The 27,397-nt window shown below is 52.6% G+C and overlaps 2 protein-coding genes across 2 annotated transcripts; one reads left to right on the top strand and one right to left on the bottom strand.

The window, feature by feature from the left end:
* Positions 1-19: 19 nt before the first annotated feature.
* Positions 20-24,440, top strand: SARM1 (sterile alpha and TIR motif containing 1). Its single transcript, XM_070393082.1, has 9 exons — positions 20-774; positions 6,659-7,277; positions 9,020-9,232; positions 9,541-9,632; positions 9,758-9,993; positions 12,478-12,580; positions 12,657-12,846; positions 15,996-16,117; positions 16,203-24,440. Exons 1-9 carry the CDS (start codon positions 305-307, stop codon positions 16,330-16,332), a joined length of 2,175 nt encoding a protein of 724 aa, XP_070249183.1. The 5' UTR covers positions 20-304; the 3' UTR covers positions 16,333-24,440.
* On the bottom strand, positions 20,012-26,181 carry SLC46A1 (solute carrier family 46 member 1). Its single transcript, XM_070393083.1, has 5 exons — positions 25,939-26,181; positions 24,684-25,536; positions 22,363-22,446; positions 20,698-20,854; positions 20,012-20,155 (listed from the first exon to the last, which is right to left on the bottom strand). The coding sequence occupies exons 1-5, from the start codon at positions 26,179-26,181 to the stop codon at positions 20,098-20,100; spliced, it is 1,395 nt and encodes a 464-aa protein (XP_070249184.1). The 3' UTR covers positions 20,012-20,097.
* Positions 26,182-27,397: the final 1,216 nt, after the last annotated feature.

Genomic DNA, 27,397 nt, shown 5'->3' with positions numbered 1-27,397 from the left:
GTGGCTGCTGACTGCACCCTCCAGTGTCTGGGTCCACCCCCGCTTCCCAGCTCCCTCCTCCCGTCCATCCCCAGTATCTGGGCCTGCATTCCCTCTCGCAACAGCTTCGTCCTAGATCCTGTCCTTCCCTCTCCCCAAACTACTGGCCAGCGCCCTTGCCTGGTACCCTGCTCTCCATCCCTCCCTCCTGCATCTTCTTCCCCCTGACCTCCTCTTGGGTCCCCTTTTTCCCAAGGTCCGGGTCGCTCCCCTCCGCTTGGTCCCGCCCCTCCAGGCCAGGGATGCCCTCTGCAGCCCCGCGCCCATGGTCCTGACGCTGCTCCTCTCCGCCTACAAGCTGTGCCGATTCTTCGCCATGTCAGGCCCACAGTCGGGCGCCGACCGGCTGGTGGTGCCGGGGCAGGACGGGAGCGGCAGCGCGGGGCCATGGTGGGTCGCGGGCGGCCGCGGGCCCCGCGAGGTGTCGCCTGGGGTGGACACCGAGGTGCAGGGCGCCCTGGAGCGTGCGCTGCCCGAGCTGCAGCAGGCGCTGACGGCGCTGAAGCTGGCGGGTAGCGCGCGGGCTGTCGGCGTCGGCTTGGCGGAGGTCTTCCATCTGGTAGAGGAGGCCTGGCTGCTGCCGGCCGTGGGCCGCGAGGTAGCCCAGGGTCTGTGCGACGCCATCCGCCTGGACGGCGGCCTCGACCTGCTGCTGCGGCTGCTGCAGGCGACGGAGCTGGAGACGCGCGTGCAGGCCGCACGCCTGCTGGAGCAGATCCTGGTGGCTGAGAATCGGTGAGGGTGCCTGGCTGGGGAGAGCGCCGCGTGGTGTGGGGCAGCAAGGGCTGTGGGGTGCCTGGGTCGCCCGTGTGCCTTGCACTATGTCTTCCTTCCCTGCCTCACCTCACTACATCCCTGGTGGGGATCAACGTATCCATTTTATGAATGAGAAAACTGATGGGAAAGTTTAGTGACTCGCCCAGCGTCATGCAGTGAAATAATGGTGCAGCCAGGATTCACTCCTGGCTGGTGAGGTGAGGAATGAGACAGGGAGAGGAGGAATGGCAGAGTAGAACAGGAATTTGTCACTGATTCTGAGGGTGGAGATAGGATCCTATTGCCAATGCTCCCCTAAACCAGTAGCCCTCCTCCCCACAAGCCGGAATACCTTTTTATTCTACCTTCTCTCTCCTATATCATCTCCCTCCTCCTGAGAGAGGGAGAGAGCACAATGCTCAGAAAATGGGTGCCAATCTAAGGGTTATTTACCCTCTTCAGGCCAACCCAAATCCACCTCCTGCTTCCTCCTTCATTTTGGTCCATGTAACAAGCCAGGCATGATCTCATCCTGCAGCTGCTGATAGGAATCAGAAGGTTTTCTGCTGAGACACTGAGGGTGCTGGTATCTCAGCGGAGTTCCTCTCTGTTTCAAACAGCCCATAACCCTACCTGACCAGCAAGCAAAGAGACACGGATTCCCAATGAAGGCAACAGGGAATGGTCTCACCACAGGCTGGGCTGGAAGAAGGAGGGGGGGAAAGGTTTTCTGCTAGATGCATGGGTGGGGGAAGAGGAAAGTGAGGTGCAGGGCTAGGCAAGGGCCAGACAGAGTATATGTTCTCTCCCCTTTCCCACGCTGTGTCAAGGTGAGTAGGTGGGGTCCAATTGAGGCCCGGCTGCCACTCTCTTGGCTGCCTCTTGGGGTCTCCCCTAAAATATGAAAACCCCTGAGCACTCTCGTTCTCTCTCCTTTGATGCTAGAGCAGATCCGGATGTCACACTTCAGGCTCAACCTGAATTCTCAGGCCCCTCAGGTTTTGAAGGGTTTGGAAGGGTCACTTTCAGTTCATGCAGCTCTCACAAGTGTGATGGTCATAGGGTATCAGTGCTTTCCTTGCCATCTTCAAAAAGTGAAAATAACTTTGTGGGGGATGGAAATTGTGCAACTCTCAAAAATGCATGAATGAAGACATGTAAATGGGGAAACCAAGTTTTGGTTCTGCTTGTTCAGCAAGTCATTGACCTCTCATCTAACATCACATGCCCTAAATTTATGGGAATGGACCACACATTTAGAGGGCTAGCAAACAGAGTGGGTGCTCACTGGATGTGTGGGCCCATGTTGGTGGGTGTGCCCTGTAGGCCTGGTATGCGGGATGGGGCAGCTATAACTAGAACTCCTGGAGAGTGGGTGCAGCGAGCACCCTAGGAAGAGGAAGGCTACAAGATGCAAATAGCGCTGATATTTTTTAAGGCTGGAAATAACATTTCTCACGTGGTTCAGAACTACTGAGAGAGGCATCACACTAACCAGTGTCCTTGGTCCCAAGAAACCACGTACTGGTTGAGGCATTGGTTCAGGTATCACTTCAGGACCAAGGACAGATCCCAGCGCGCCTGTTGGGGATCAGAGTCCTTCCAAAGAAAGGTAGAATCTACTCACTCCTCTGGACTGTGCCTGGAGGAGACTGGAAGGGAAAAAACAGGGAGTGACACACAGATAATGTGTGTTTATGAAATATTGTTCTTCCTCTGCCAACCAACTTTCTCTTAAAGAGGGTTCTTCCATCAGTTTCCCACGCCTTTTGCCATTCTCAGTTCTGCAGCTCTCTCCTTCCCAAGATGCTGCCACACCCACTTCCCAGGAGCCCAGGTGTCAGCTTCCCTCAGCTCAAATATCAGGATAAGTGCAACCTTGGTGTTTTGGGACTACGCTCTAACTAATCGAACTCCCTGACCAGGACCAGGGCTTCTTGCTGTCTTTAACCTTTTGCATTTTAATTATGATGTGTCCTGGTGTGGGCCTCTTTGAATTCATCTTGGACTTGTAATGTCTATTTCCTTCAGGTTAGAGATGTTTTCTGTCATTATTTTTTCAAATAGGTTTTCCATTACTTGTTCTCTCTGTTCTCCTTCTGGCACCCCCATGATGCAAATGTTGGTGTTCTTGATGTTGTCCCACAGGCTCCTTAAACTATCCTTGTTTGTTTTTTTTTTTTTAAATTTTTTCTCTTTTTTCTGTTCTGATTGAGTGTTTTTTGTTTCCTTATATTCCCATCGCTGATTTGATTCTTGGCTTCATCTACTCTACTGTTGATTCCCTGTAAATTATTCTTCATTTCAGTTAGTGTGTCCTTAATTTCTTATTGGTCCTTTATTTATGCTGTTGAGGTGCTCACTAAGTTCATTGAGCATCCTTACAACAAGTGCTTTGAACTCTGTGTCTAGTAGATTGCTTGTCTCCATTTTTGTTTAGTTCTTTTTCTGGAGTGTAGGTCTGCTCTTTCATTTGGGACATGTTTCTTTGTCTCCTCATTTTGGAAGCCTCTCTGTGTTTGTTTCTATGTGTTAGGTAGAGCTGCTACGTCTCCCAGGCTAGATTGAGTAGCCTAATGTTGCAGTGCCCTGTAGGGTCCGGTGGCACAGCCTCCCCAATCACCCAAGCTGGACACTCAAGGTGTGCCCTCTGTGTGGGCTGCATACAGCTTCCTCTTGTGGTTGAGCCTTGATTGCTGTTGGCATGTCAATGGGAGGGATTTACCCCCAGGCCGATCAGCTGCAAGGACTGGCTGTAACCTTCAACCACCATGGAGGATCAGCTGTACAGGGCCCACCCCACAGAACAGGACTTACTTAAGCAGGGCTCTGGTGCCCTCTGAGTCTACCCTGTGAGTATGTTGCTTGTGAAGGTGGTTGGAGGATGGTGCTTCAACATGGTATGAAACTGTCCACCGGGTGTGATGGCTCTAGGGCCTCCTGGGAAGTACAGGCCAAAGTCAGCTGCCACCTGTATTCTGCCCTGGGCCACCTGGCATGAGCTACAAAGCAATCTGCATATGGCTTCTCCTTATGATGGGCTTGGAGGTACCCCAGCGAAGTCAAGCTCTGAACCAAGGTTGGCTGCTGCTAGTGCTGGGCCTAGGGCCACTTAGTGAGAGGTATGGGGCTCGCTGAGGCCAGATGCTGCTTGTTTCAAAGATTTGAGCAAAGTCTGAAGCATGAACCAGGTCAGGCCAATCATATGGAAAAGCCACCAGAAACAACTTGGGTGGGCCTGAAAATTGGGTGGGGCAGAGCCTTAGGGAATCAGGTTAATGGGGTCTTAGATATGGCTCTGTGGAGAGAGGGCTCATCAAAGGAACAATGACGTCTGCCTGGGAGAAAGCTGCACCCCCAGCCCTGATGTTGGTCAATTCAGTTCTTCCCCATTTGTCTCTGGTGCCTTTCAAGCTGCTGCCCCCCAACCCCCATGTTGGAGCTCACAAGAAGTGAGTTCAAGTTAGTTTGTGCACTTAAAGAGGAACTGCTTGGGACTCCAACAGCCTCTGTCCCCCTCAACCTCAATGTCCACTGGTTTTTACAGCCAGAAACTATAGGGTCTTCTCTTCCCAGCACTGGAGCCCTGAGCTGGGGAGTCTAGTGTGGAGCTGGGACACCTCACTCCTCATGGAGTACCTCCACAGCCAAGATATTCCTCCCTATTTTTACCTGATACACATGGGTGTGGGACCAGCTCATACTTGTCTCCACTCTACCTACCAGTCTCGATGTGTCACCTTCTTTAATTCCCTAGCTGTAGGACTTTAATTCAGCTTGATTTCAGGTGGTTCTGAATGATGGTTGTTCTGTAGTTTAGTTGTACATAATTTTGATGTGGTTTTGAGATGAGGGGAGTACCACCATGTTTTCCTATGCTGCCATCTTTTATTTTCCTTCAGTCTATTATGTTAGTTTTTTAAAAATTCTTTATTGTTTAAAGTATTACATGAGTCTCCTTTTTTTCCCCCATGGACCTCTCCCCTGCCACCCTCTCCCCCAAGCACAAGCCCTCACCCCCCTACAGTCTGTGTCCATTTGTTTTGCTCATATGCATGCACATAAGTCCTTTGGTTGATCCTATGCTGCCATCTTGACCAGAAGTTCCCCTTGTCTTGACTAATGTCCCCACCATCTTTCTGACTTAATCCCATAGGCAACCATTCAAGATATAATACATATCTTCCTATCTGTATTCTGGTAAAATCTTTGTTCTTGTTTTGTGCATACATTTTTAATTTTCACAAATTGTGCTGAATTATATTCCATTTCTTACTTTCCCCCACTCAGTGTTATGTCAAAATCCTTTATGTTGCTATGTTATCATCTGCTCAGTTACTTGTAACTGCTCCACAGTCCTCCAGACTGGGTACCTGTCCATATTATCTCTCCACTCTCCCAGGCTTGATACTGGACTATCCCCAGTTCCCCCCACCACAGATAACACTGCAGAGAATGAACTTGGCTATGTCCTTTTGTGGATCTGTGTTACAATCTCTTTGAAATAGAAATCTAAGAGCCCCAATTTCTGGCCCATTCAGTGTGTATCACCTTAATTTCATCCACTCATCCCAGCCTGCTCCCCAAATGGACTGTCCTAGCCTGTACGTACACCCACAGGGCTTCAGGGTGTTCGTGGCCCCACACTTCACTAATCTTTCGTGTTGCCCAGCTTCTGCTTTTTGCCTGTCTAATAGGTGTAAAGTCATTGCTGTTTTCATTTTCACTTCTCTGATTAATAATGAGTTAGAGCGTCGCTTTGTTAGCATTTTGGATTTCCTCTTTTGTACGTTGCCTGTTTGTGTCGTTTGCCCGTTTTCTATTGGATTTATCGCCTTTTTCTTGTGGATTTGAATATTTACTTATATTTACTTACATAGAGTATATATGAATCCCCTGTTGGTTTTATATTTTTCCTTGTTGGTTTTAGACACTGCAAATATCTCTGGCTTTCTATTCTTCAAATATGTCAGGCTCATCAGCCCTCAGGGCTTTTGTCCTGGCTGTCCTCTCTGCGTATTATGTTCTCCCAGATACTTGCAGACAGGGCTTTCTGGACATTTAACCCTCAGATGGCATCTCCTCAGACATATCCAAGCACTCTCCATTATGTCACCTGGTTTTGCTATCATTCTGGCCATATCACTATTATCCTGTTCATTCCCTGTTTACTTGCTTATTGTTTGTCTCCATATTAGCTGAGTCACTCTTAGTCACTGTTTAACTTCAGCCACTAGCTCAGTGCTTGTCACGCAGTAGGTTCTCAATACATGTCTGTTGAATGAATGAATAAATACACTCAGTCGTGCAGCATGGAGTGAAGAGAAGTTTGAAGGCAAGGCCAGGAGTGGTGTGCTTCAAGTGACACTCAAATGATGATAAGAAGTTAACATTGAGTCTTTCCTATGTGCCAGGCACTGTGGCAAGCACTTTACACGGATTATCACATTCATTCTCACCGTAAACCTATAGAGCAGGTATTTATAATCCTATTTATGAGATGAAGACACTAAGGTAGAAAGGTAAAGGGAGGTATCCAGGGTCTCGCAACTAGAAAATGGCAAAGAATTTGAAACCAGGATCCAGAGGATCTGCTCCAGGTTTCTTAACCAGGACCCATATAGCTTCTCCAAGGGAGGGTATAGGAAAGGAAGTGGGTGTGGCCAGGAGAAAGCACCCTTATAATCAGAGAAGTCTGGTCCTCCCAGGCAGGAGGGGGCGGGGGGGGGGGGGGGGGAGGCAGGGAGAATAATGCTCTCCCTCATGTCTTATATGAGGTCCACAGAGTATCCTAGTGACCAGGGGACAAGCCAGACGCCGCAGGCCCGGCAACTCCACCGTCCCCTCCACTTTCTTCCGGCAGGGACCGCGTGGCGCGCATCGGGCTGGGCGTCATTCTGAACCTGGCAAAGGAACGCGAGCCGGTGGAGCTGGCTCGGAGTGTGGCCGGCATCTTGGAGCACATGTTCAAGCACTCGGAGGAGACGTGCCAGCGGCTGGTGGCGGCCGGCGGCCTGGATGCGGTGCTGTACTGGTGCCGCCGCACGGACCCGGCGCTACTGCGCCACTGCGCGCTGGCGCTGGGCAACTGCGCCCTGCACGGCGGCCAGGCGGCGCAGCGCCGCATGGTGGAGAAGCGCGCCGCCGAGTGGCTCTTCCCTCTCGCCTTCTCCAAAGAGGACGAGCTGCTGCGGCTGCACGCCTGCCTCGCGGTGGCGGTGCTCGCTACCAACAAGGAGGTGGAGCGCGAGGTGGAGCGCTCGGGCACGCTGGAGCTCGTGGAGCCGCTCGTGGCCTCCCTGGACCCCGGCCGCTTCGCCCGCTGCCTGGTGGACGCCAGCGACACCAGCCAGGGCCGCGGGCCCGACGACCTGCAGCGCCTCGTGCCGCTGCTCGACTCCTCGCGTTTGGAGGCCCAGTGCATCGGGGCGTTCTATCTGTGCGCTGAAGCTGCCATCAAGAGTCTGCAGGGCAAGACCAAGGTGCGGGTGCGGGTGCGGGTGCGGAGTGAGGATCGGGGGTTAGACAGCACTTGGGAAGGCTTCCCAAAGCAAGGAGAAGGATGAGGAACCAGTTATTCTGGTCTTGAAGGCAAGACCAAGGTTTTAAAGCAGAGGGACACGTGTTTTATAAAGATTACCCAGGTGCTGCCTGGAGATGGGATTGGCAAGGGTGAGGTTGGAGGAAAGGGGGCCAGATAGGAGGCCATGGCAGGGGTGCAGTTGGGATGGTGGGGGTCAGGACTAGTCCAGAGAGAGGCAGAGAGAAGTAGGCAGATTCCAGAGGTGCTGAAGAGCTAGAATTAGGACTTGGTGGGTGGCCGGGTGAAGGAGAGGGAGGAGCTGAGGGTGACTCCTGACTTTGGACATAGGCGACCCAGTGGATGGTGGCACCAGGTACTGAAATAAGGTGATCTGTGTGAGAGGCAGGCTGGAGTCCCGGAGGGGAAGAGAGTGAGTTCACTGGGACAGATCGAATTTGAGGTGCATGAGAGATGAGCAGGTAGAGAGCTCCCGTGGGCCATTTGTCATTTGGGTCTGGAGTCCAGGAAGGAAGGGAGTGTAGAGACAGAGGAGCAGGTTGTTAGTGTATCCGCCAGAGAACTCCCACCAGAGTCCCCATAGGCCCCCGTGCCCAGGACCTGATCTGAAACCTTTGCCCTCTTCTCTAACTTGCTGTGTGACCGTGGATATCTGGCTTCCCTTCTCGGGACCTCTCTGTGTCTCATTTTTATCCTCTGGAAAATTGAAGGAGTGGACGGACCACAGCAGTAGTTCTTACCCTGGATATGGGACTAGTAATAGTTAAAGTATCAAAAGTCTGAAATTTTATTTTTTAAAATATTACAGAATCAAGATTATCCCTATAGTGTCACCCTCCCTACTTTCTGTTCCTTTGGGAATTTGGGGGGTTGGTGACAGCTGGTGCACAGGGAGCGGAACACACCACATGAACCACCCTGTCTGCACCACAACTGTCACCTGGGGCTGCTCAGAGGAGTGTGTCTCTCAGATGATTGTCATGCATCGTGTGTGTCCTCACAGATCAAGGAGATGCTTGGTGTTAGGGGGTCTCTGAGGCCTCCTCCAAGGTCCAGTGTTCTAGGAGTTTCTGATTCTCCTTTCTGTGCCTGCTCCAGAGGTGGGCCATGGGAGGACTGGCTTTATAGAGCGGGTCACTTTGCTTTGGGAGAAGAGCCTTGAGGGGAGTTGGAGTAGGGAAGTATTGGGCAGCAGCTATGACCACCCTTTCCTAGCCAAGCTAGTGAGCGCAGTTCAGTAAAGACAGAGTAAGCCCCCACTCTGTGGCCTGCAGTGTGCCAGGCACAGGATTCCTGGGGTGACTAAGACATGACCTCAGCTTATCACCTTGGGCCAAGGCCAGAGGTGGGAGAACCTTTGTGGGGGGTATCAGACAAGTGTGGGTTGGTGAAAGGGGAGGTGAGCTGGAGTTGTGGACAGAGGCTGCACTGTGCCAGGCCTGGCCGCCATATTGAGAGCTCAGACTTTATCCGCAGGACAGACAGAAGCTGTGGAGGGGAGACATGAAGAGTTAAGAGCTTTGAGAGAGCTTCAGGAGGAATTCAGACTCCATGATTATTGGATGAAGGCAGGGCTAGGGCAGACGGTGGGACTTTCAACAGTGAGAAGAAGCTGGGCACATTTCGGGGTGGCTGACTGGAAAGTTGGTGGGTACAAGGCACCCTCTCCTCACCTCTCCCTAGGTATTCAGTGACATCGGTGCCATCCAGAGCCTGAAACGCCTGGTTTCCTACTCCACCAATGGCACCACCTCAGCGCTGGCCAAGCGCGCGCTGCGCCTGCTGGGCGAGGAGGTGCCGAGGCCCATCCTGCCCTGCGTGCCCAGCTGGAAGGAGGCCGAGGTCCAGACGTGGCTGCAGCAGATCGGCTTCTCCCAGTACTGCGAACGCTTCCGGGTATAGCGGCGCGTAGGGCTGCCTCCCGGAGTCAGAGCCTGCGCATCCCCAAGGACGCGTGGCCCCTGGGGCGCCATGCACACAGGCGACCTTGCCCCCTCCTGTCCCGCAGGCCCGAGGCGCCAGCGTGGCCTTTTTGGGGTGGAGAGCCTGTACTCAGCAATTTTCAGGGTCACTTGGCTCTGATCAGGGTCTTATCCTCTTCCCCTACCCCCGTCTCCAGTTCCCTCCCCTTGCATCTTGTGCTTGGGGGTCCAGGGCTGAGATGGGGAGTCCTTCCTTCTTTCTTACCTCCGACTCCACCCCAGGAGCAGCAGGTAGATGGCGACTTGCTTCTGCGGCTCACGGAAGAGGAACTGCAGACGGACCTGGGCATGATATCCAGCATCACCCGCAAGAGGTATGGAGCCTCCTGCCTGCCTCCCGCCCCACCCGCCACCCCCACCCCCGCCCACTCTCAACACCCCCTCGGCCACTAGCCGGTCTGAGTCAGGACTTCAGTGACCTCTCCTCCTTGGGGTGCAGATTTTTTAGGGAACTCAGGGAGCTCAAGACCTTCGCCAACTACGCTACGTGCGACCGCAGCAACCTGGCTGACTGGCTGGGCAGCCTGGACCCGCGCTTCCGCCAGTACACGTACGGCCTGGTCAGCTGCGGCCTGGACCGCTCCCTGCTGCACCGCGTGTCCGAGCAGCAGCTGCTAGAGGACTGCGGCATCCGCCTGGGCGTGCACCGCATGCGCATCCTCATGGCCGCCAGAGGTCAGCCTGCCCGCGTGAGACCCGCCCCTGTCCCATCTCCATCCCTGGAGGGGCGAGGGGAGACATGTGGTGGGCCCCGGAGCCAGCGCTGTGCCAGACTGGATTCTGAAGATTTGAGGATGAATGTGTTGCACTTTGCCCTCAAGAAGTTCCCAGTCTGCTGTGGGTAGGAGGAAGGCAGGCATATAAAAGGGGGGTGACCACAACAGGAGGGATGCCCTGTCCACCCAGGTCTAGGCATTTAGAGGATGTCTGACCAGGTCTTGAAGGATATCCTGGGTGGGTGGGGGTCGGGGTAGCAGCAGCAGGACAGAGGAAGCCGCATGTGCAGGTGAGACAGAGCATGGGGAGTCCATATGCGAGATACGGGTGGGAAGACAGGTGGCTTATTCTATTAGACAACAACTTGCACAGTATGGATTCTAGAGATACTTTAGGGAGGTCATGAGGGCTCTAGCAACCCTCTTTATTTACTATTTAATTTACTAATTTACTATTTAGCTAATCTTTATTGTCAATTATTATATGCCAGGTCCTGTATTAAGTTAAAAAATTTTTTTTTATTGATTTCAGAGAGGAAGGGAGAGGGAGAGAAAGATAGAAACATCAGTGATGAGAGACAATCATTGATTGTACTGGGCATCGAGCCTGCAATCCAGGCATGTGCCCTGACCAGAAATTGAACCGTGACCTCCAGGTTCATAGGTCGACCCAACCACTGAGCCAAGCCAGCCGGGCTTAAGTTTTGAACAGTTATTGTCTCATTAATCTCTACATCCATTTGATGAAGTGGGTATTAATTTTTTTTAATCAACTTTTAAAACTGTTTAAACGATGAAAGAAGTATAATTTAACTTAAAAGTGTCCAGTTTGAAGAGCTTGGAAACATGCCTACTCCTGTGTAAATACCATCATAATCAGAGATAAAGAATATTTCCATCAAGGGTGTTAATTTTAAAGATGATAAAACTAAGATTTGCCCTGACTGGTTTGGCTCATTGGATAGAGCGTCGGCCTGCGGACTGAAAGGTCCCAGGTTCGATTCCGGTCAAGGGCATGTATCTTGGTTGCGGGCACATCCCTAGTAGGAGGTGTGCAGGAGGCAGCTGATCGATGTTTCTCTCTCATTGATATTTCTAACTCTCTATCTCTCTCCCTGCCTCTCTGTAAAAAATGAATAAAATATATTTTTTAAATAACAAAAAAACTAAGATTTAAAGAATTTAAAAATATTTTCCAATGTTTAAAAGCCATTAAATAACAGAATTAGGATTTGAAACCCTTCCTTCCTGCTTCATAAACAGGTAAATGTTGTCTGTGGATGTTAAGTGTGAATATTATGAGAAGACTAGAGGCCCGGTGTATGACATTCCTGCACTGGGGAAGAGGGGCTCTCTCAGCCTAGCCTTCACCCTTTAGCAGTTCGGGAGCCCTCAGGGAGCGGGCCTAAGTCGCCACTCAGACATCCTTAGCGCTGCCGCAGAGGCAGGAGAGGCTCCCACCACCACCACTGCACCAGCAGTCAGCCAGGCTTGTCCCCCTGTGGGAGCGCACTGACCACCAGCGGACAGCTCCTGCATTGAGCGTCTACCCCCTGGTGGTCAGTGGGCGTCATAGGGACTGGTTGTTCTGCTGTTTTGTTGATTTGCATATTACCCTTTTATTATATAGGATGGATTCTTTTCATTCATGTATTCATTCAGCAAGTACTTACTGAGCTTTGTCCCATGCTTTTGCTTCAACCAAAGCAGGTCAAATTTGGTCATTTTTACTTTGCAGCTCTCAGGAAAGCCTTAAGAATCTTTTTTTTTTTTTTTTTAAAGGATCCTACAGGGGAAAAATAGTTTACAAATCTCTCTTCTACAGGGAGTAGGAAGCAATGACATGCTCGGACTTGGATTTTAGAAAGATCCCTTTGGTAGCTGTGCAACAGATTAGCCTGGGCGAGTGTGGATTTGGGGAGACCACTGAGAGGGCTAGAGTTGGGGACATAAGGAGGGCCCTGAGACTGGAGTCTAGTTGTTTAGTAGGAAGAAGCCACAGAGCATGGTGCCTGGCGCTGGGCACTGAACATCAGCTCCATGAGGGCAGGGTTTGTTTGTCCTGTTCACTGCTGTATCCCAAGCACTAAGACTGGGGCCTGGCACACAGTAAGCGCTTAGTAAACATGGTTGAGTGAATGGATGAGAGGCAGGAGTTGAGGCTGACACCCAGGTCTCTGACTGGTGGGAAACTAGGAGGAAGGATTTAGGATGTGTTGGGTTTGGAGTGCCTGTGGGCAGCTGGCTGTGCAGGTCTGGAGCTCCAGAGAGCGGGCAGGGATGCAGGTGCATTTCAATGTCCCTAAAACACCACGCCTGCCTCCTGAGAGGGACTCACCAAGAGTTAGCGGCCTTCCTTCCTGTAGACCCCAAGGGACAATATACCTCATTATGAGTAATGGTGAGGGGCCACCCTCACCAGGCTGTCTCCTGTCCCCCTCAGAAATGCTACACTCCCCTCTGCCCTGCACTGGCTGCAAGCCGAGTGGGGACATTCCGGATGTCTTCATCAGCTACCGCCGGAGCTCAGGCTCCCAGCTGGCCAGGTGAGGAGGAGGGGACAGGCAGGCAGCCTCAGGCCTTTGGGTGAGGCCAGCGCAGTGACAAACGGCCTCTTCACAGCCTCCTGAAGGTGCACCTGCAGCTGCATGGCTTCAATGTCTTCATTGACGTGGAGAAACTGGAAGCCGGCAAGTTTGAGGACAAGCTCATCCAGAGTGTCATGGGTGCCCGCAACTTTGTGCTGGTGCTGTCAGCCGGGGCCCTGGACAAGTGCATGCAGGACCATGACTGCAAGGACTGGGTGCACAAGGTAGGTGCTGGTCTCTGTGGTCCCAGCATTGGCCTGTGGCCCAGGGACAAGGGTCTCCTGTTCCTTCTCTTCTGCACACCCCAGCAACCTCCATGGCCCAGCTGGAAGTCAGGAGTCACAGCTCTGACTGTAGTAGAACTCCAGCAAGTCAATAAGGCTCTGTGGACCCATGTCTCTCATCTACAAAATGGGGGTAACTTACCTGTCCTATTCACACTCTGGTGTCGGGTGAATTTCCCGCCACAATATAAGCTGGCGCGGGCAATTATTTAGGTTTCCCGCGCAAAATCAGAGTTAGTTTAAAATGCCTATATCTTTTGAAGTATGGGTTCGATTGAAATGGGTATGAAACGGTTCGCATACGCAGGTAGGTATCTTTGAAACAAATATTTGGTAATACGCAGTTACAATCGGCCTGAATTTACACGTTTCCCGCACTCCACCGCAAATCTATATGAACCGAGTTAAGACGGCTCCCGCCGAGTACGCGCAATTCACGCGAGCCGACTTAACTCGTTTCCCGCAACCCAAGTGTTCACTTTGTAGGATTGTTGTGAGGGTCAGAGAGAGATGAACATACTTTGAAATATAACCTCCAGGAGGGAAGAGGGGCAGGGGAGCAGAGTGAGAGGCACAAAGGAATTAAGAACACAAACCTTCTTCTCATTTGTGCAATGGCGAGGTTCCCCAGGAGTCAATCAGGGTTGAAGTTATGCAGGGACTTTCGCAGGAAGGCTGTGCTCAAGGGTCTTGGCACCCAGCAGACTGCAAGGAGGGAGGAGGCAGGCCGGTGGTGGGAGCCTTTGCCTTGGACCAGTAACAAAGGCTCCATCATCACTCCTCGGTAGTTTTTAGAGCTTAATTGCCTTTGGTTTTAAAACTCCTTTCCCCGAAGCCACATTTGGTGGGTAATCAATATGGAAAACCACAAGTGAACTGCACTCAGGGAAATCCAATCCCTGTGGTTCCCCTTTCAAAGGGAAAGAACCCATTGAATAAGCACTTACCAGAGCACCCATGAATAGTAAGTAATATTCTCAGAGCAACCTTGTGAAGTAGGTTTATTAGCCCCTTTACAGAGGAGGAAATAATAGCACTTATTATTTATTAAGCGCACTACATGCTGGGAGCTGTTCTAACCACTTGCCATGGGGTATCGTAGTTATTCCTTCCAGTGATCCTACAAGATAGGGACTGTCATTAACCCTTTTGTTGTTGTTAATCCTCACCTGCGGATATTTTTCCATTGATTTTTAGAGAGTGGAAGGGAGGGGGAGTGAGAGAGAGACATCGATGTGAGAGAAACACACCGATGGGTTGCCTTCCGCACAAGCTCTGAGTGTGGAACTAGGGATCCTGCAACCCAGGTACGTACCCTTGACCAGGAATTGAACCCGCAATCCTTTGGTGTGTGGGCTGACACTCTAACCACTGACCACACTGGTCAGGGCAACCCTATTTTATATATGAGAAAACAGAGGTTTTGAGAGCCAGCTGTTTTTGCCTCAGGTCACAAAGTCTGTGTGGTAGACTCAATGTGAACCTAGATCTGATGATTCCAGAGTACGCTCCCTAACTGCTATGCTATGTTGTATCATTCATCCAGCCATCCATTAAGTATTAAGTAAGGGTTGACTATGGGCATGGCTTTGCGGGAGATACTGAGATATAACCTCATCCCTGCCCTTTTATCTGCTAGGGAAGACAGATATTAAGTAAATCACTCATTAATTAACTTAAATTTGCAACTCTAGCATGTGCTGCAGAAGCTATGAGAGCCTATAATAGGGGAATCTGACCTGGTCAGGAGAGTGAGGGAAGACTTCCCTGGGAAAGTGTTGATTGGCTGCAGATCAGAAAAATGAGTCGGCATTAATACAGTGAAGAGGCAGGGAAGAGCATTCCAGACAGAGGAAACAGCATGTGCAAAGGCCCTGTGCAGGGAGGGAGGAGGGCAAATCTAAGGGGCTGCAGGGTCTGTGTGGCCGGGAGGACAGTGCAGACATGGAGTTTGAGAAGTGAGCTGTGGCCAGCCATGCAGGACCTGCAGGCATTAAGGAGTTTGAACTTTTTTTTCTGAGCCACGTAAAGTCCTGGGGAGTTTTAAGTAAGGAGTGACATGCTCAAATTTGCATTTTGCAGAGTAGCTGGGTGAAGGGGCCATGTAGAGAACAAATCAGAAGGGAGCAAGAAATGGATGCGAACAGACCTGGAGGAGGATGAAGATAAGCGAGGAGGATGGAGCAGGAGAGTGGTGGGGTACAGGGAGAGAAAAACGGGTGGATTTGAAAAGTAAGAAAGAAAAATAAGGAGTACACTTTGCAGGGCTTGTGATGGATCAATTTGGATGCAGGGGGGTGTGATGTTTTTCTCTGACACCAAATCGTGTGGGTTTATTCCCACACCAATAACCAGTTCTCCAACTCACCACCAATTGGGTGTCCCACAATTCAATTCAATTCTGATACTAACTACCCACAGGGAGTGTCAGACTCCACAGGTAGCAGGGCTCTGTCCCACAAGTCTGCCCTCACTTCAGATGCCAGTCGAAAGTCCCAGGTTCCCAGGCTACCCACACTTCTGACTTGGCTACAATTCAGGGGTTCCCATGACTCTCCACACCAGGTTCAGTAATTTGCTGAAATGATGTGAAGAGCTCAGGAAAGCACTTTACTTACTGGATTTTTATAAAGGATATGAGGGCAAGGTAGGGGGTGGGGACGCAGGCAGGCGAGCCCCAGAGCTCCCGTGTCCTCTCCAGGACACTCTCCCAGCACCTAGATGTGCTCAACTCATGTTTAGGGGCTCTGATGGAGGTGTTATTATGTGGCTATGATTAAGTCATTGGCTGTTGGTGAATGAACTCAATTTCCATCCCCCCTCCCCTCCCTGGGGGTGTGTGTTGGGGCGAGGGAGATGTAAGTTCCAACCCTCTAATCAGACCTTGATCTCCCCCCGCACCAGTCCCCATCCTGAAGCTATCTAGGTACCCTCACCCAGATATCTGGAGGTTAGAAGGGTTAGAAGAGCTCTGTGCTAAGAACCGAGGACAAAGACCAAATATTGTTTATTCTACCACAAAGGGTGAGCGAGAAGTCGAGGTGGACTTTAGGGGACCCTGATCTCTTCCTCCTCCCTCCTTTCTCCAGGAGATCGTGACTGCTTTGAGCTGTGGCAAGAACATTGTGCCCGTCATTGATGGCTTCGAGTGGCCAGAACCGCAGGCCCTGCCTGAGGACATGCAGGCCGTGCTCAGCTTCAACGGCATCAAGTGAGGAGGGGGTGGTGGGTACACAGGCCCCCAGCCAGCAGTTCCCTCTTCCCAGCCCTCTGACCTGCGGCCTCTGTGCCCACAGGTGGTCCCACGAGTACCAGGAGGCCACCATTGAGAAGATCATCCGCTTCCTGCAGGGCCGCTCCTCCCGGGACTCGTCTGCAGGCTCTGACACCAGTTTGGAGGGTGTTACACCCATGGGCCCGACTTAACCAGTCCCCAGTCCCCACGTCCTGCTGTGACCCCCATTTCCATGGTCTCCCTGGAAGGAGCAGCTCCGCACACCGGCCTCCCTGGGCTGAGACCGCCTGGGCCCTTCTCAGGAAATGGCTCTCCCTCTCCCAGACCCCCATGGGCCACCTCAAACCCAGCTTCCTCAGTATCCAGAAAGGGAAGCGAGGCATTGGGGGTGGTAAGGGTTAGACCACCCTTAAGCCCTGCCACCAGGTTCTCTGTCTCAGGTGTGGGAGGGTCACGGATCAGTTCTGGAGACACTGAAGAGCAAGGGTTCGCTGCGCACAACCCCCTCCCCTGCCCTGACATCAGCCAGCTTGAGTAGGGGACGTCAGGCAGCCTCTGACAGGAATTAAGGCAATGCCCAGAACCTCCCAGCCCAGCGGCCTGGGCCTGGGAACCAGCAGGGATAAAAGTCCACTGGTGGCTCTCCACCTACACTGCGCTGGTCCCCAGGTTCACCTCTTCCTGCCGCCCTGTGGCCTTGCCCTGGAATCACTCAGTGTCCTTAGCCGACCTGGTCTGGTCCCAAGTCCCTTCCTAGCCTCCCTGAGGCACAGCCTCTCTTGCCACATCCTGGGTCGGGATTGGGCTGAGCCAGCCCCTCCTCTGGCTGCTTTGCAGCTGCGGCTGGGTTGGAAGCACTCACAGGTACATGGCACTCCCTGCTCGGGCCTGGGCAGCGGCAGCCATGTCTCAAAGGGCTGCCAGCCACCCTCCCATGCCTTGGTGCTGTGCCTCAGGCTCCTGCCCCCCTGGCTCAGCTGGCCTCCCCAGCCCCTCCCAGCAGTAGCCTGGGCAGAGCCTGCAGTTCCTTGGGAGGAGGCAGTGTCCTGAGGAAGGGCAGGGGGTACATTCAAACCGCCTGGGAATTTTGTTACAATTCCATTCAGGCGACCTGGGGTGGGGCCTGGATTTCTGCTTTTTTGATTTCCAGGTGAGCCCATGATGGTGGTCAAGAAATGACACTTTAAGTAGCCAGGCTCTGAAATAAAAACCCCTTTACCAGCTCCCCAGCACCCTGCTCCATGGTCTCCACAATCATCAGAGCCATTTTACGTTATCCGGTGTGATCTCCGTTTTACCGAGGAGTCAAATGATGTGCCATTTTCTAAGCCATGAGTGGCAGCCCAGGATGCAGACCTGGCCTCCTGGTGCTCAGCCCACTGCTGGTGGCACTGCCCTCCTGAGAATCATTCTGGAGGCTGAGACCCGGCTGGGCTGCCGCTCCACAGATAGCTGGCTTCTTCCTCGCCCCAAAGAATCTAGAAGTGGGGATAGGTTTTTGACCGAGGGGCTCTACGCACATAAATGAGCAGGAACACCCCTCTGCCCCTTCCTCCAGGAGGGTAGGAAGGCTCCAGCTAACCAGGCCTGCCTCCTCCCCCTTGAGTAGCGTGTTCACACCTCAAGGCTGGCTCAGCTCCCAGAGTGCCTCCTGCAGGTGCTGGCCAGGTCACTCTTAGCTCTTGAACCACATGGTCAGGAAGTCAAAGGTCTCACTCCCCCCTCGGTACTTCTTCCACTCCCCTCCCTGCCAAAGACACCGTTTAGCTGGCCCTAGCCCCAGCTCTGGCTTTGACTGCACTTCCTCGTTCATGCCAACAGGGGGCCCACCGCTGCCGGGCCCTGGCTCTGATGGTGACTAAGGCAGACTAGACATTGCCCTCACAGAGCAGAGGCAGTAACAATACAGTGTGGCGAATACCCTCCAGGAGCTTTCTGTCTTTTTGTCCCCAATCCCACTCCCTCCTGAGGTCCCCCATGGACAGTGCTCAGAGAGGTTTGCAGCCCTGTTTTTTCTGTTTGGCACACCCTCCAGTGCTGCCCCTCCTGTCTCTCTGGGGAATCAGAGCTCAGCCTCCCCACCCCCAAACCCCCCAGCAGCTGAAGTGATGACCCTCCCCGCAGCCAAGCCTGTGTGTTCTCGGGACTGCCTCCCTGCCGCGACAGGGCAGGCACCTTGGCCACCTTCCACCCAGGCCTGGCCTCACAGGGCTGGCCCTGAAGCAGAGAGCTGAGAATTAGCCTTTCCCCCAAAGCCTGCTCTGACGCAGGTCTGCAGGGCCAGGGTTTTCTGCTTGGCTGGATTGTAGCTGCTGTTCCCATGTTGGAGCTGAGTCAACTAGGTCTCTACCCTACGCCTCCCCAGGGACCAAGAACTGCTCAGGGACACTCAAAGATCAAAAGTCCAGCTCCAACTCATTTATTCTTCCCCCAGGTCCACAAAGAGAGGCATCTCATTCTAGAACATATGAGGCGGAAAGGATCTCAGAATATTACCTCTAACCCAGTGTTTCCTAACCTGTCCAACCATGATCAGATCTAGCCTTTCGTAGACGGGCTTGCTCAAGGTCACCCGTGGACCAGGCAGTGGCTGGAGTAGAGCCCAGGTCTGAGCCCAGCCCAGCGCCTTCCTCCCCCCGTCCCCCTCCTGCCTCATGCTGGGACAATCAATGGATTGTCCTCTTCTTGCTCCAGTCTTCCAATAACAGAGGGGACAGTGAGGTGGGAATCTAGAAACAGGCCTGGGCTGTAAAGGACACATTGGCCTTGGTTTGCCCTAGGCCACACCCATTTTACTTGAGTGATTTCCAGCCAGGAGACTGACTGGCAGGGCTGGTAAGAGAGAATGGGGTAGAAATGGCATTAGGGGGCTGGACCCTGTGGCCAAGCCTGGTTTGAAGAGTCAAGTACCACCTGATCTGGGTCTGCTTGGAGGCTTATGGTACCTTAATATCAAATCCAATTTTGCCTTTTCAACTTCAGATCCAGGCTGAGGCATGGTCTCAGCACAAGGCCCGGCTGAAATACCTGGCGATGGGAGGTGTTGCAGGGCTGAGTGATAAAAACTAATTCTGTTTGGGCTGTTGTTGCCAGGGGGACCAGTACTGGAGCCTTCAGGGAGCGGATCTAACCCTCAGAATGAGCGGCCAGGGCTCTGCTCCAAGCCTCCCTGCTTGGCTTGATGCAAGTCTGGCAGCCCTTCATCTCCCAGCAGCTCAGGAGAAGAGAATGGGCAGTCAGATGAGGTCTGGGCTGGCCACGCCCAGGACCAATCCCATGGCAGCTCAGGGGCTTCTGCCCAGCCCAGCAGCTGCTGTCTGACCCATGGGGGCAAACGGGACAGAAAATAAAGGGCCCACAGCCCAATGCCTTGGGTACCAGACGATTCATGTCAGTGTGCTTATACTGATTTATTATGATGGTTGGCACTGCTAAGCCCAGGGGCTTGATTCCACTGAGTCCGTAGCACTCTCTCTCCATCCCCACAACCCTTCCTCCCCTCGAAATATTCTTCATTAAGGCGTGGCTGGTGGCTGCTCACGATGAACTGTGAGCTGTGCGGTTTGGGTTGGAAGCAGAGATGCCAGCCCTCATGCTTCGACTGGTCCCTGAGGCATCACCTCCATCAGGACCTCCTCTCTCCCCTGGAGGGTTTTATGTAATTGCATAGAGGATGAACAGAGACCCCTGTTCCAAATGTCCCTCCCGCCACTGCCTGCCCTGGAGTCAGACTGTCTGGGTTACAATTCCAGATCCTCGAGTCATAGGCTGGCAAGCTTTGGATGAGGTGGGGGCCCTGGCCTAGCCTGACCACCTTATCCAGGGTGAACACTGCCTTTGAGGGGAGCTGCTGCTGCTGCTGCTGCTGCTGCTGTGGGTGGGGTCCCAGGGGCATCCTTCCAGCTGGTGAGTGCCCACTTCGCCCCTCTTGCCCTCTGTTCTCACGTCTGGGCAGATCAGGGGCTCTGGGGAAACTGCTGGAATTCAGAGCGAGGCTCAGTCTTTCCAAGAATCCTGCGAGAGACCAGAGAGAGGGTTCAGATTTGACATATGGGGGAACCCTCTTCAACTCCTGAAGAAGCGACATGGGCTTTGTTGGGTGGGCCGGTACGGGTATCCCCTCTCCCAACATAGAGGTGAAAGGCAATGTCCTGAGGAGAGGGCTCTGGAAAGGGAGTCGGAAGGCTATGGGGGCAGAAGTCAGTGGGCAGGCTAGCCTGTGGCCCAGCCACAACCAGCCAAGGAGGCTCTTCGACTTCCCTTTGGCAGATTTGTCGCCATAGTTCCATCCGTAAAATGGGGATGGAGGGGGATGAAGGGGAGAGACCAACCTTGCCAAGAAGCAATGTTTGCCTGACCCTTCCCCTACTGCCCCCCTGTCCTGCCCTCGGAAAGTGGCTCCAGAGGATTAGGCAGCCATCTGCAGGGGGAGAGTCAGGCTGGGCCTGGAACACCCACAGGAAGGGGTCCAGGCAGCCATTTCTGGTGGGCAGGAGGAGGAAGAGGGAACCTTTGGGATAAAGAGCACATGAGCCGGGGACAGAGTCCTAAGTTACCCAATCAGAATGGCAGGGATGAAGAGGAGGCCAGCTCCCAGGAGGAAGGGAAACCCCTTCATGAAGTTCAGGGTGGCTGGGTAGAGCGAGTTGAAGATGCTGGAGGCCATCAGCATGGCCAGGCCATTCACACAGGCCACAGCAGAAAAGAGAGCACCTGTGAAGAAAGAAATATCACACTGGAGTCTGGAAGACGTAGGTTCAAATCCTGGCACCACTGCCTCGCAGCTGTGCGAACTGGGGCGCGTCACTGAATCTCTCAGAGTCTCACCCTCCTCACCTGTAAAGCCTACGTCATGTGTTGTGATAAGGTTTCAGTGAGGCCATTCATGGAAAGCACCTGGCACACAGGTGGCTGTTGTTAAATCCACGCAGCCAAAGTACATGTGATTATCTTCGAGCAAAAGCCTGAGGAAAATGGTTGTTGGTTTAACCCCTTCAGAATCATATCCTGCTTGAAGTTCCTCGTGGGGTTAATTCCCAGTTCCAACACTTACTAGCTGTGTGGTCACTGAACAAGTGCTTAACCTTCTGGGTTCTTGCACCCCTTTTGTTACATAAGGATACTACCTACTTCATAGATTGGTGGCAACATTGAATTCCCACGTAAAGCTCCTATCACAGGGCCTGGCCCCTGGAGGGAGCCAGTTAGTAAGGGCTGTTCTTTTTTCTTGTTCCCCTGGCACCTCCGGGCAGAGTCAAAGTGCTGGATAAAAAGCTTATTGAGTGAATGAGGGAAAGCACCTGGTCGGCTCCACGTCCTCCTTCCAGGGCAGATGGGGAGAAGTGGATGAGCCAGATGTTTCTAGATTGGGGTCTGAAGACCCAGAGGCCAGAGAAAAGCTCTTCTTTATAGTTATGCCAGCAGAACTCAAATTTTGTGAAATGAGCAATAATCCAACGGAAGTTGAGATTAAACTGTCAGACCATCAGAGCTGGAAGGGCCTGTAGATGTCATCAAGAACAAACCACTTTTGCCCTGGCCAGTGTGGCTCAGTTGGCTGAGCATCATCCCGTGCACAGGTCAGGGCACATGCCCAGGTTGCAGGCTTGGTCCCCAGTAGGACGCGTGTAGGAGGCAGCCTGATCAGATTCTCTCATCATTGTTTCTATCTCTCCCTCTCCCTTCCTTTCTAAAATCAATAAAAACATTAAAAAAACAACAACACTCTTATATAAATGAGGAAACAGTCCCAGAGAGGGAAAAGGGACCTGCCTAAGATCACACAGCCGGTGGGTAACAGAGCCAGGACTAAAACCCAGATCCAAGACCTGCTGCTCTTAAAAACAGACCTGGCGCCACCACTTACTGAGTGACCCTGAGTAAGTCAATTTAATCCTCTGGGCCTCGGCTTCCTCATCTTAGGGACAATGAAACCTACACCACAAAGTTGCTCACGCCCTCTGAGCTTGTACGCTCTGACCCCAGTGAAGCAGACATGCTGGCATCACCGCATCCATTTTACAGATGGAAAAGCTGAGGTCTGGAGAGGGCAAATCCTCTGTTTGGGTTACCCAAAGACCAAAATGGTGCTCTGCTGACTGCAAATTCCAACTCTGTGGTCTGAAAAACCCCAGGCACTGTGGTCCTCTGCCTGCCCTGGGCAATTTGTTCCGAGAACATTGGGCACAAGGAACCAGATGCTGGTTGACCATGACACTTACCCTGCTCTGATGTGCTCACCAGCTTAGAGAGCTTGGCCCGGACAATGGGTGTAATGACTAAAGACAGGAAGAGGAGCCCGTACCCTGTGGAGAAACAAACACCAGGAAGATGGGGTTAGGGAGGGGGGTGCCCAAGCAAGATGTAAGCAGAGCTCCTAGACCCCCCCAGATGGGACTCAGGTTAGACACAGGAAGAACTTCCTTGATGGAGAAGGACACAATGACTAAGGAGGAATGGAGACTCCCCTTCTCAAGCTTTGGCCTACCTGCTACCTCTTTTATGAATAAACGCTGATTCCCACCCAATGGCGTTTTTGTCAGAACACCTCTTGTGGCCCCACATAGTAGGAGCACATAAAACAAGCCCGGACTTTGGAGGCAGTCCTGAGTTCAAAACCTGATGCTATCACTGTGTGGGCTTGGGCCTGACTCCCATCTGTAAAAGGATAACAAGGCCTTCCCCACAGGATGATTCTGGGGTGTTAGGAGGCTGAAAAATGGCCCGAGATATGAGGTCCTAATCCCTGGAAGCTATAAACGTTGCCTTATTTAGAAAACGAGATAAAGTTAATAATCTTGAGATGAGGAGATGATCCTGGATGATGACAACCTGATAAGTTGGGCCCTAAATAATTTGACACGGACAGAATGGAAAAGGCACACAAAAGAGGCAATGTAATCACAGAGGCAGAGATCACAGTGATGCAGCCAGGAGCCAAGGAATGCTGGCAGCCCCCTGCAGTCAGAAGGGATGAGGGACGGAGTCCCTCCTAGAACCTATGAAAGGAATGTGGCTCTCCTGACACTCTGATTTTGGTCCAGTGATATGGATTCTTGCCTCCAGAACTGTGAGAGAATAGATTTCTGTGTTTTAAGCCTCCAAACTTATGGTAATTCGTTAAAGCAGAAAACATCCATGAAGAGCATGGCATAGGAAGCACATAGTGAGTGGAAGTCCCTTTTCACTTTGCGTTTTGTTACTCACAGGCGTACGCTATTCCCTTTACAACCATTTCTTTCCCTTGTGTGACTATTGCCTCCTCAGTAAAACTGCAAGCCCCTAGAGCAGCAAGACTACGTAGTCAGGGGCATGACCTATTTTCCCTTAGACTGTCAAATAAAAAAAATGACAACAGCCATCCAGTATGAATGAATCAAAATTATACCTTTTTTTTTTTTGTCAGATCGGCAAAAAATAGAATACATTTTTTGGTGTGCCGCAGAATTTTAGTAATTAGCTTATGTGTGCCATGAGATGAAAAGGGTTGAAAATGGCTGCCCGATTGGATAGTAGATCCTTCAAAGTGGGCATATGATGAGGCACCACAGGGCCCCTTCGGGTGTCAGGCTCCCAAATCCCACTCTGCTGAGGCTCCCCAGAGCAATGACAGCATCTTCATCATCTCTGAGCCCAGCACCGAATCGATGGGAGATGCTGTGGGCAGGAGAGAAAGGTACCTGGTCCCCTTCAGCCTCACTGTCCAGGCAAGCAGCCAAGTTCATACATCTGTGATTACTGAATGGCTCACTTTGTACACTACATAGTTTAGACTCTAAACTTTAGAATTTATCAAAATAAATCTGTCCCTTTAAGAAAGTTAACTTCCTCATTCCCAGCTGCCCCTCTCCCACCAACATAAGAACTAACGCAAGCAAGAACTTGATAACTGTGGTATGAAAGGCTGGCTCTTTTAAAAACACCCAAAGAAGCTGACTAAGGATATTTGAGGTAGGTCCCATGATTATCAGAGAAGTGAGTATTAAGACAGTAATAGCATGGACTTTGTCTAAGAATATCATGAATATTGGCTATGGGAGGCCAAGGAATGAAGCAATTAGTGCATGAGCCATACTTTTGTCCGTTGCTCTGTCTTACTAACAATATTTATGATTGATAATGTGGACTAATTACTTGGGCTAATGAAGTTCAATATTTTATGTATAACAAAGATGCCAGCCCAGCTGGCATGGCTCAGTGGTTGAGCGACGACCGATGAACCAGGAGGTCACAGTTCGATTCCCAGTCAGGGCATATGCCCAAGTTGTGGGCTTGATCCCCAGTGCGGGGGGTGTAGGAGGCAGCTGATCAACGATTCTCTCTCATCATTGATGTTTCTCTCTCTCTCCCTTCCTCTCTGAAATCAATAAAAATAAATATTTTTTTAAAAGATGCCATTTTTATGAGGTTTCTTAGTTGTCTGTCTTCCAGTGCAAGCTGGGAACATAACGATGTTTCCAAAGGCATAAACCAGCAAGTGGCTCTCCCCCAATCTTCACCCATCACCTCTGGGACAAACTGTGCCTGAGCCCACACACATTACCTGTGAACATAAGGGGTGTGCTGGTAGCAAACGCAAAGACCACCATCCCCAGGATGTTAAAGGCCAAACCAATCTCAGCCACCCAGGTGTCCGTCAGGCAGAATCGCATCAGCCACAGGCCCAGCAGGCTGGTGAAATACGGGAGGTGTCTAGCTGCAGAACCGTAGCCAATCAGCTTGGAGTCCCAGCAGAGGGGTCTGCTCAGCTCATAGATGGTCAGGATGTCCTGGGCCCCAAAGTGCACAGTGATCACCACAAAGATGACCAGTGAGTACAGGGCCAAGTGCTTCCTGGACTTGTCCGGGGCCGGAGCCGTGTAGAGCTGGACAATGGATCGGTGGTGACGGAACGTGAAGAGCCGGGCAGGTGTTGGCTCCATCACAGTCTCGCCAAAGCAGAAAGCAGCATAGAAAGTCATGAATATCAGCAAGGCCAAGGCCAGCCAGAAGGGGTTGGCATAACCCTGGGCCTGGAGCCAGTGGCCCCCAATGAGGCTCGCCACCATCCCTGCCACCCCGATGCATGCTTCCAGCAGGGCCATTCGGATGGTTCGATTGCGGTGAGAGCTGACATCTGCCACGGAGGCAAAGCCAGCAGCCAGGAGGCCACTGAAGTCGCCGAGGAAGGCACAAAGGATGCGGCCCAGCACGAAGTAGCCGACGTGTAGCTGCAGCTGCACCACAAGGATGGATACCAGCGCCTGGAGCAGCAGGCCCAGCGAGGCAAGCACCAGCAGGGGACGACGGCCCACACAGTCACTCCAAGCACCCAGCAAGGTGGACGAGAAGAGCCCCACCAGGAAGCCGCCCACGTTCATGTAGAGGGTCCAGTGAGAGGTGAGGGTCTCCACTTCCTGTGGGGGCACGAGTCTCACCAGGGCGTTCTTCCTCACTCTGAGCTCCCTCCACCCCCACTTCCCGCGAAACTACCACCATCCTGGGAGAGGCGGGGATGCGGACTTTCTTTGGAGCCCTAAACTCCAGAGAATTTCAGTGCAGCTCTCAAAAATTGGCACTAGAAGGAGGGTTATAGAAAACGGGCCTAGGTCCTTTTCCCTTCCTTTTTTTTTGCCCTCTTTTGTTAACTCTTCAGGCTAGAGGAACTTTACGCATCCTTCATACTGCAGTGATCGGGCAGGCCCACCACGCAATATCCATGACCGCCTGGGAGGCCCCACCTTCCCGCCCGCCCCGCCCCCTCGTCTGTCCCCTCGCGCTAGCTCAGGGCCCGCTCGGTGCCACCTCCCCGCTTCTACCTGCATGATGGGGTTCGCGCTGTGGTTGCTGCAGCCGCCTCTATCGTGGGTGCCATTGTAGCCGAGGTCGGCACTGAAGCGGTGCCACAGGTACTGCGTGGTGAGCGGGCCCTGCAGGACCAAGGAGAAGTTGGCAAGGAAGAGGATCGGCCCCACGGGGCCGCGGAACAGCACCTTCGCCGCGGGGTGGCTGCGGGGTGCGCCCGCGGAGCTCGCGGGCCGCTGCCGCTCGGAGCGCTCCATGCGCGGCGTGCAGCTCCTGCCGAGCCTTCTGCGCCTGCGCCGCCGGCGCCCCCAGCTCAAAGTCTGACCCGGCTGGCCCCGCCCTGTCTGGGCTGACGAGGGCGGGCTCCCAGCTCCCGGGTGGCCTCACCTGCAAACTGTACAAGGATACTGCCCTGCAGCCCTCCTCTCCAGTCCCCGGTGAGCAATACGGAAAACATCAGCATTTAACATTTATTGATCGTTCACTGGGTGCCGGGCACTGTACTAAACTGTGTGCTTTCACCTCCCAATAACCATATAGACTAGCCACTATTAAAGACCCCCATCTGCAGAAGAGGGAACGGGGACGTGGGGCCCTCGAGGCCCAAGTGATGAAACACAGGACTTCTGCTGCCCATGCAGATGTTCTGCGCTGTAACTCCGAGTGGGTTAGGGTGCAGCCTGGAGCTTTATTTATTGTCTCCCTTCTGTTACATAAGCTCCGCTACTATCTTGGACAAACCCGGACCTCCCTGTGCCCCAGTTTCTTCACCTTTAAAATGGTGAGGAGCCTGCCTCCAAGCGTTGCTGTGGAAGAAGGGTGTCTGGTACATTGTAGGTGCTATTATTGTTACTAGTAGGCTGTCACTTGCTCCACTCCTGCCCTAGGATCTTTTCCTGGGAAATGAGTCTTGTTTGGGGGCCGGAAGCTGGCTCTGAGGTGTCGTTGGAGAGACAGCGGAGGAGGAGGAGATGGTGGAGGGCCTTGGAGGCTATGGGGTGTGGCTCTGTATTTGCTAGGAATTGGGCCAGAAGGCCTGTTTTATGGCCTGTGAAAGAGAACAGCATTCTCTGCCTTCCTCCCTTCTTCACTCATTCAGTGCATTTATTGAGTACCCTGTATGGGTCAGGGACCACGCTGGGGAACCTCTGGAAACACAGCAGTGAAGGAAACAGGCCCCGTAGTTTCTAGAATGGCGAGGGAGAGACGTCAAAGAATCCTACTAATACATCTATGATTTCAACTGTGGCAAGTGCTGTAAGGAAAGGAGTTGTGGGACTCCAAGGGTGCTAATTCAGGAGGCTGGGCCTGGTTTGAGGGGAGCAGAGCCAGGAATGATGGTGGCAACGTGGCAGCTGATTGGATTTCTGGAGGCAGGCCCTGATTGTTGGGGGCGGGTGGGCGGGGCTCCATTTCTGGCCACCACAACTGCGAGTGGCCTGTTGCTGGCTTTTTGACAATCCTCCACTTCCC

The sequence above is a fragment of the Myotis yumanensis genome, unplaced genomic scaffold (genome assembly GCF_028538775.1).
Source record: "Myotis yumanensis isolate MYYU_CA2020_CCGP unplaced genomic scaffold, mMyoYum1.0.hap1 SCAF_16, whole genome shotgun sequence".
Taxonomy (NCBI): Eukaryota; Metazoa; Chordata; class Mammalia; order Chiroptera; family Vespertilionidae; genus Myotis; species Myotis yumanensis.
Note: the sequence above shows the minus strand (reverse complement) of the source record. Positions and strands in the feature narration are given on the sequence as shown.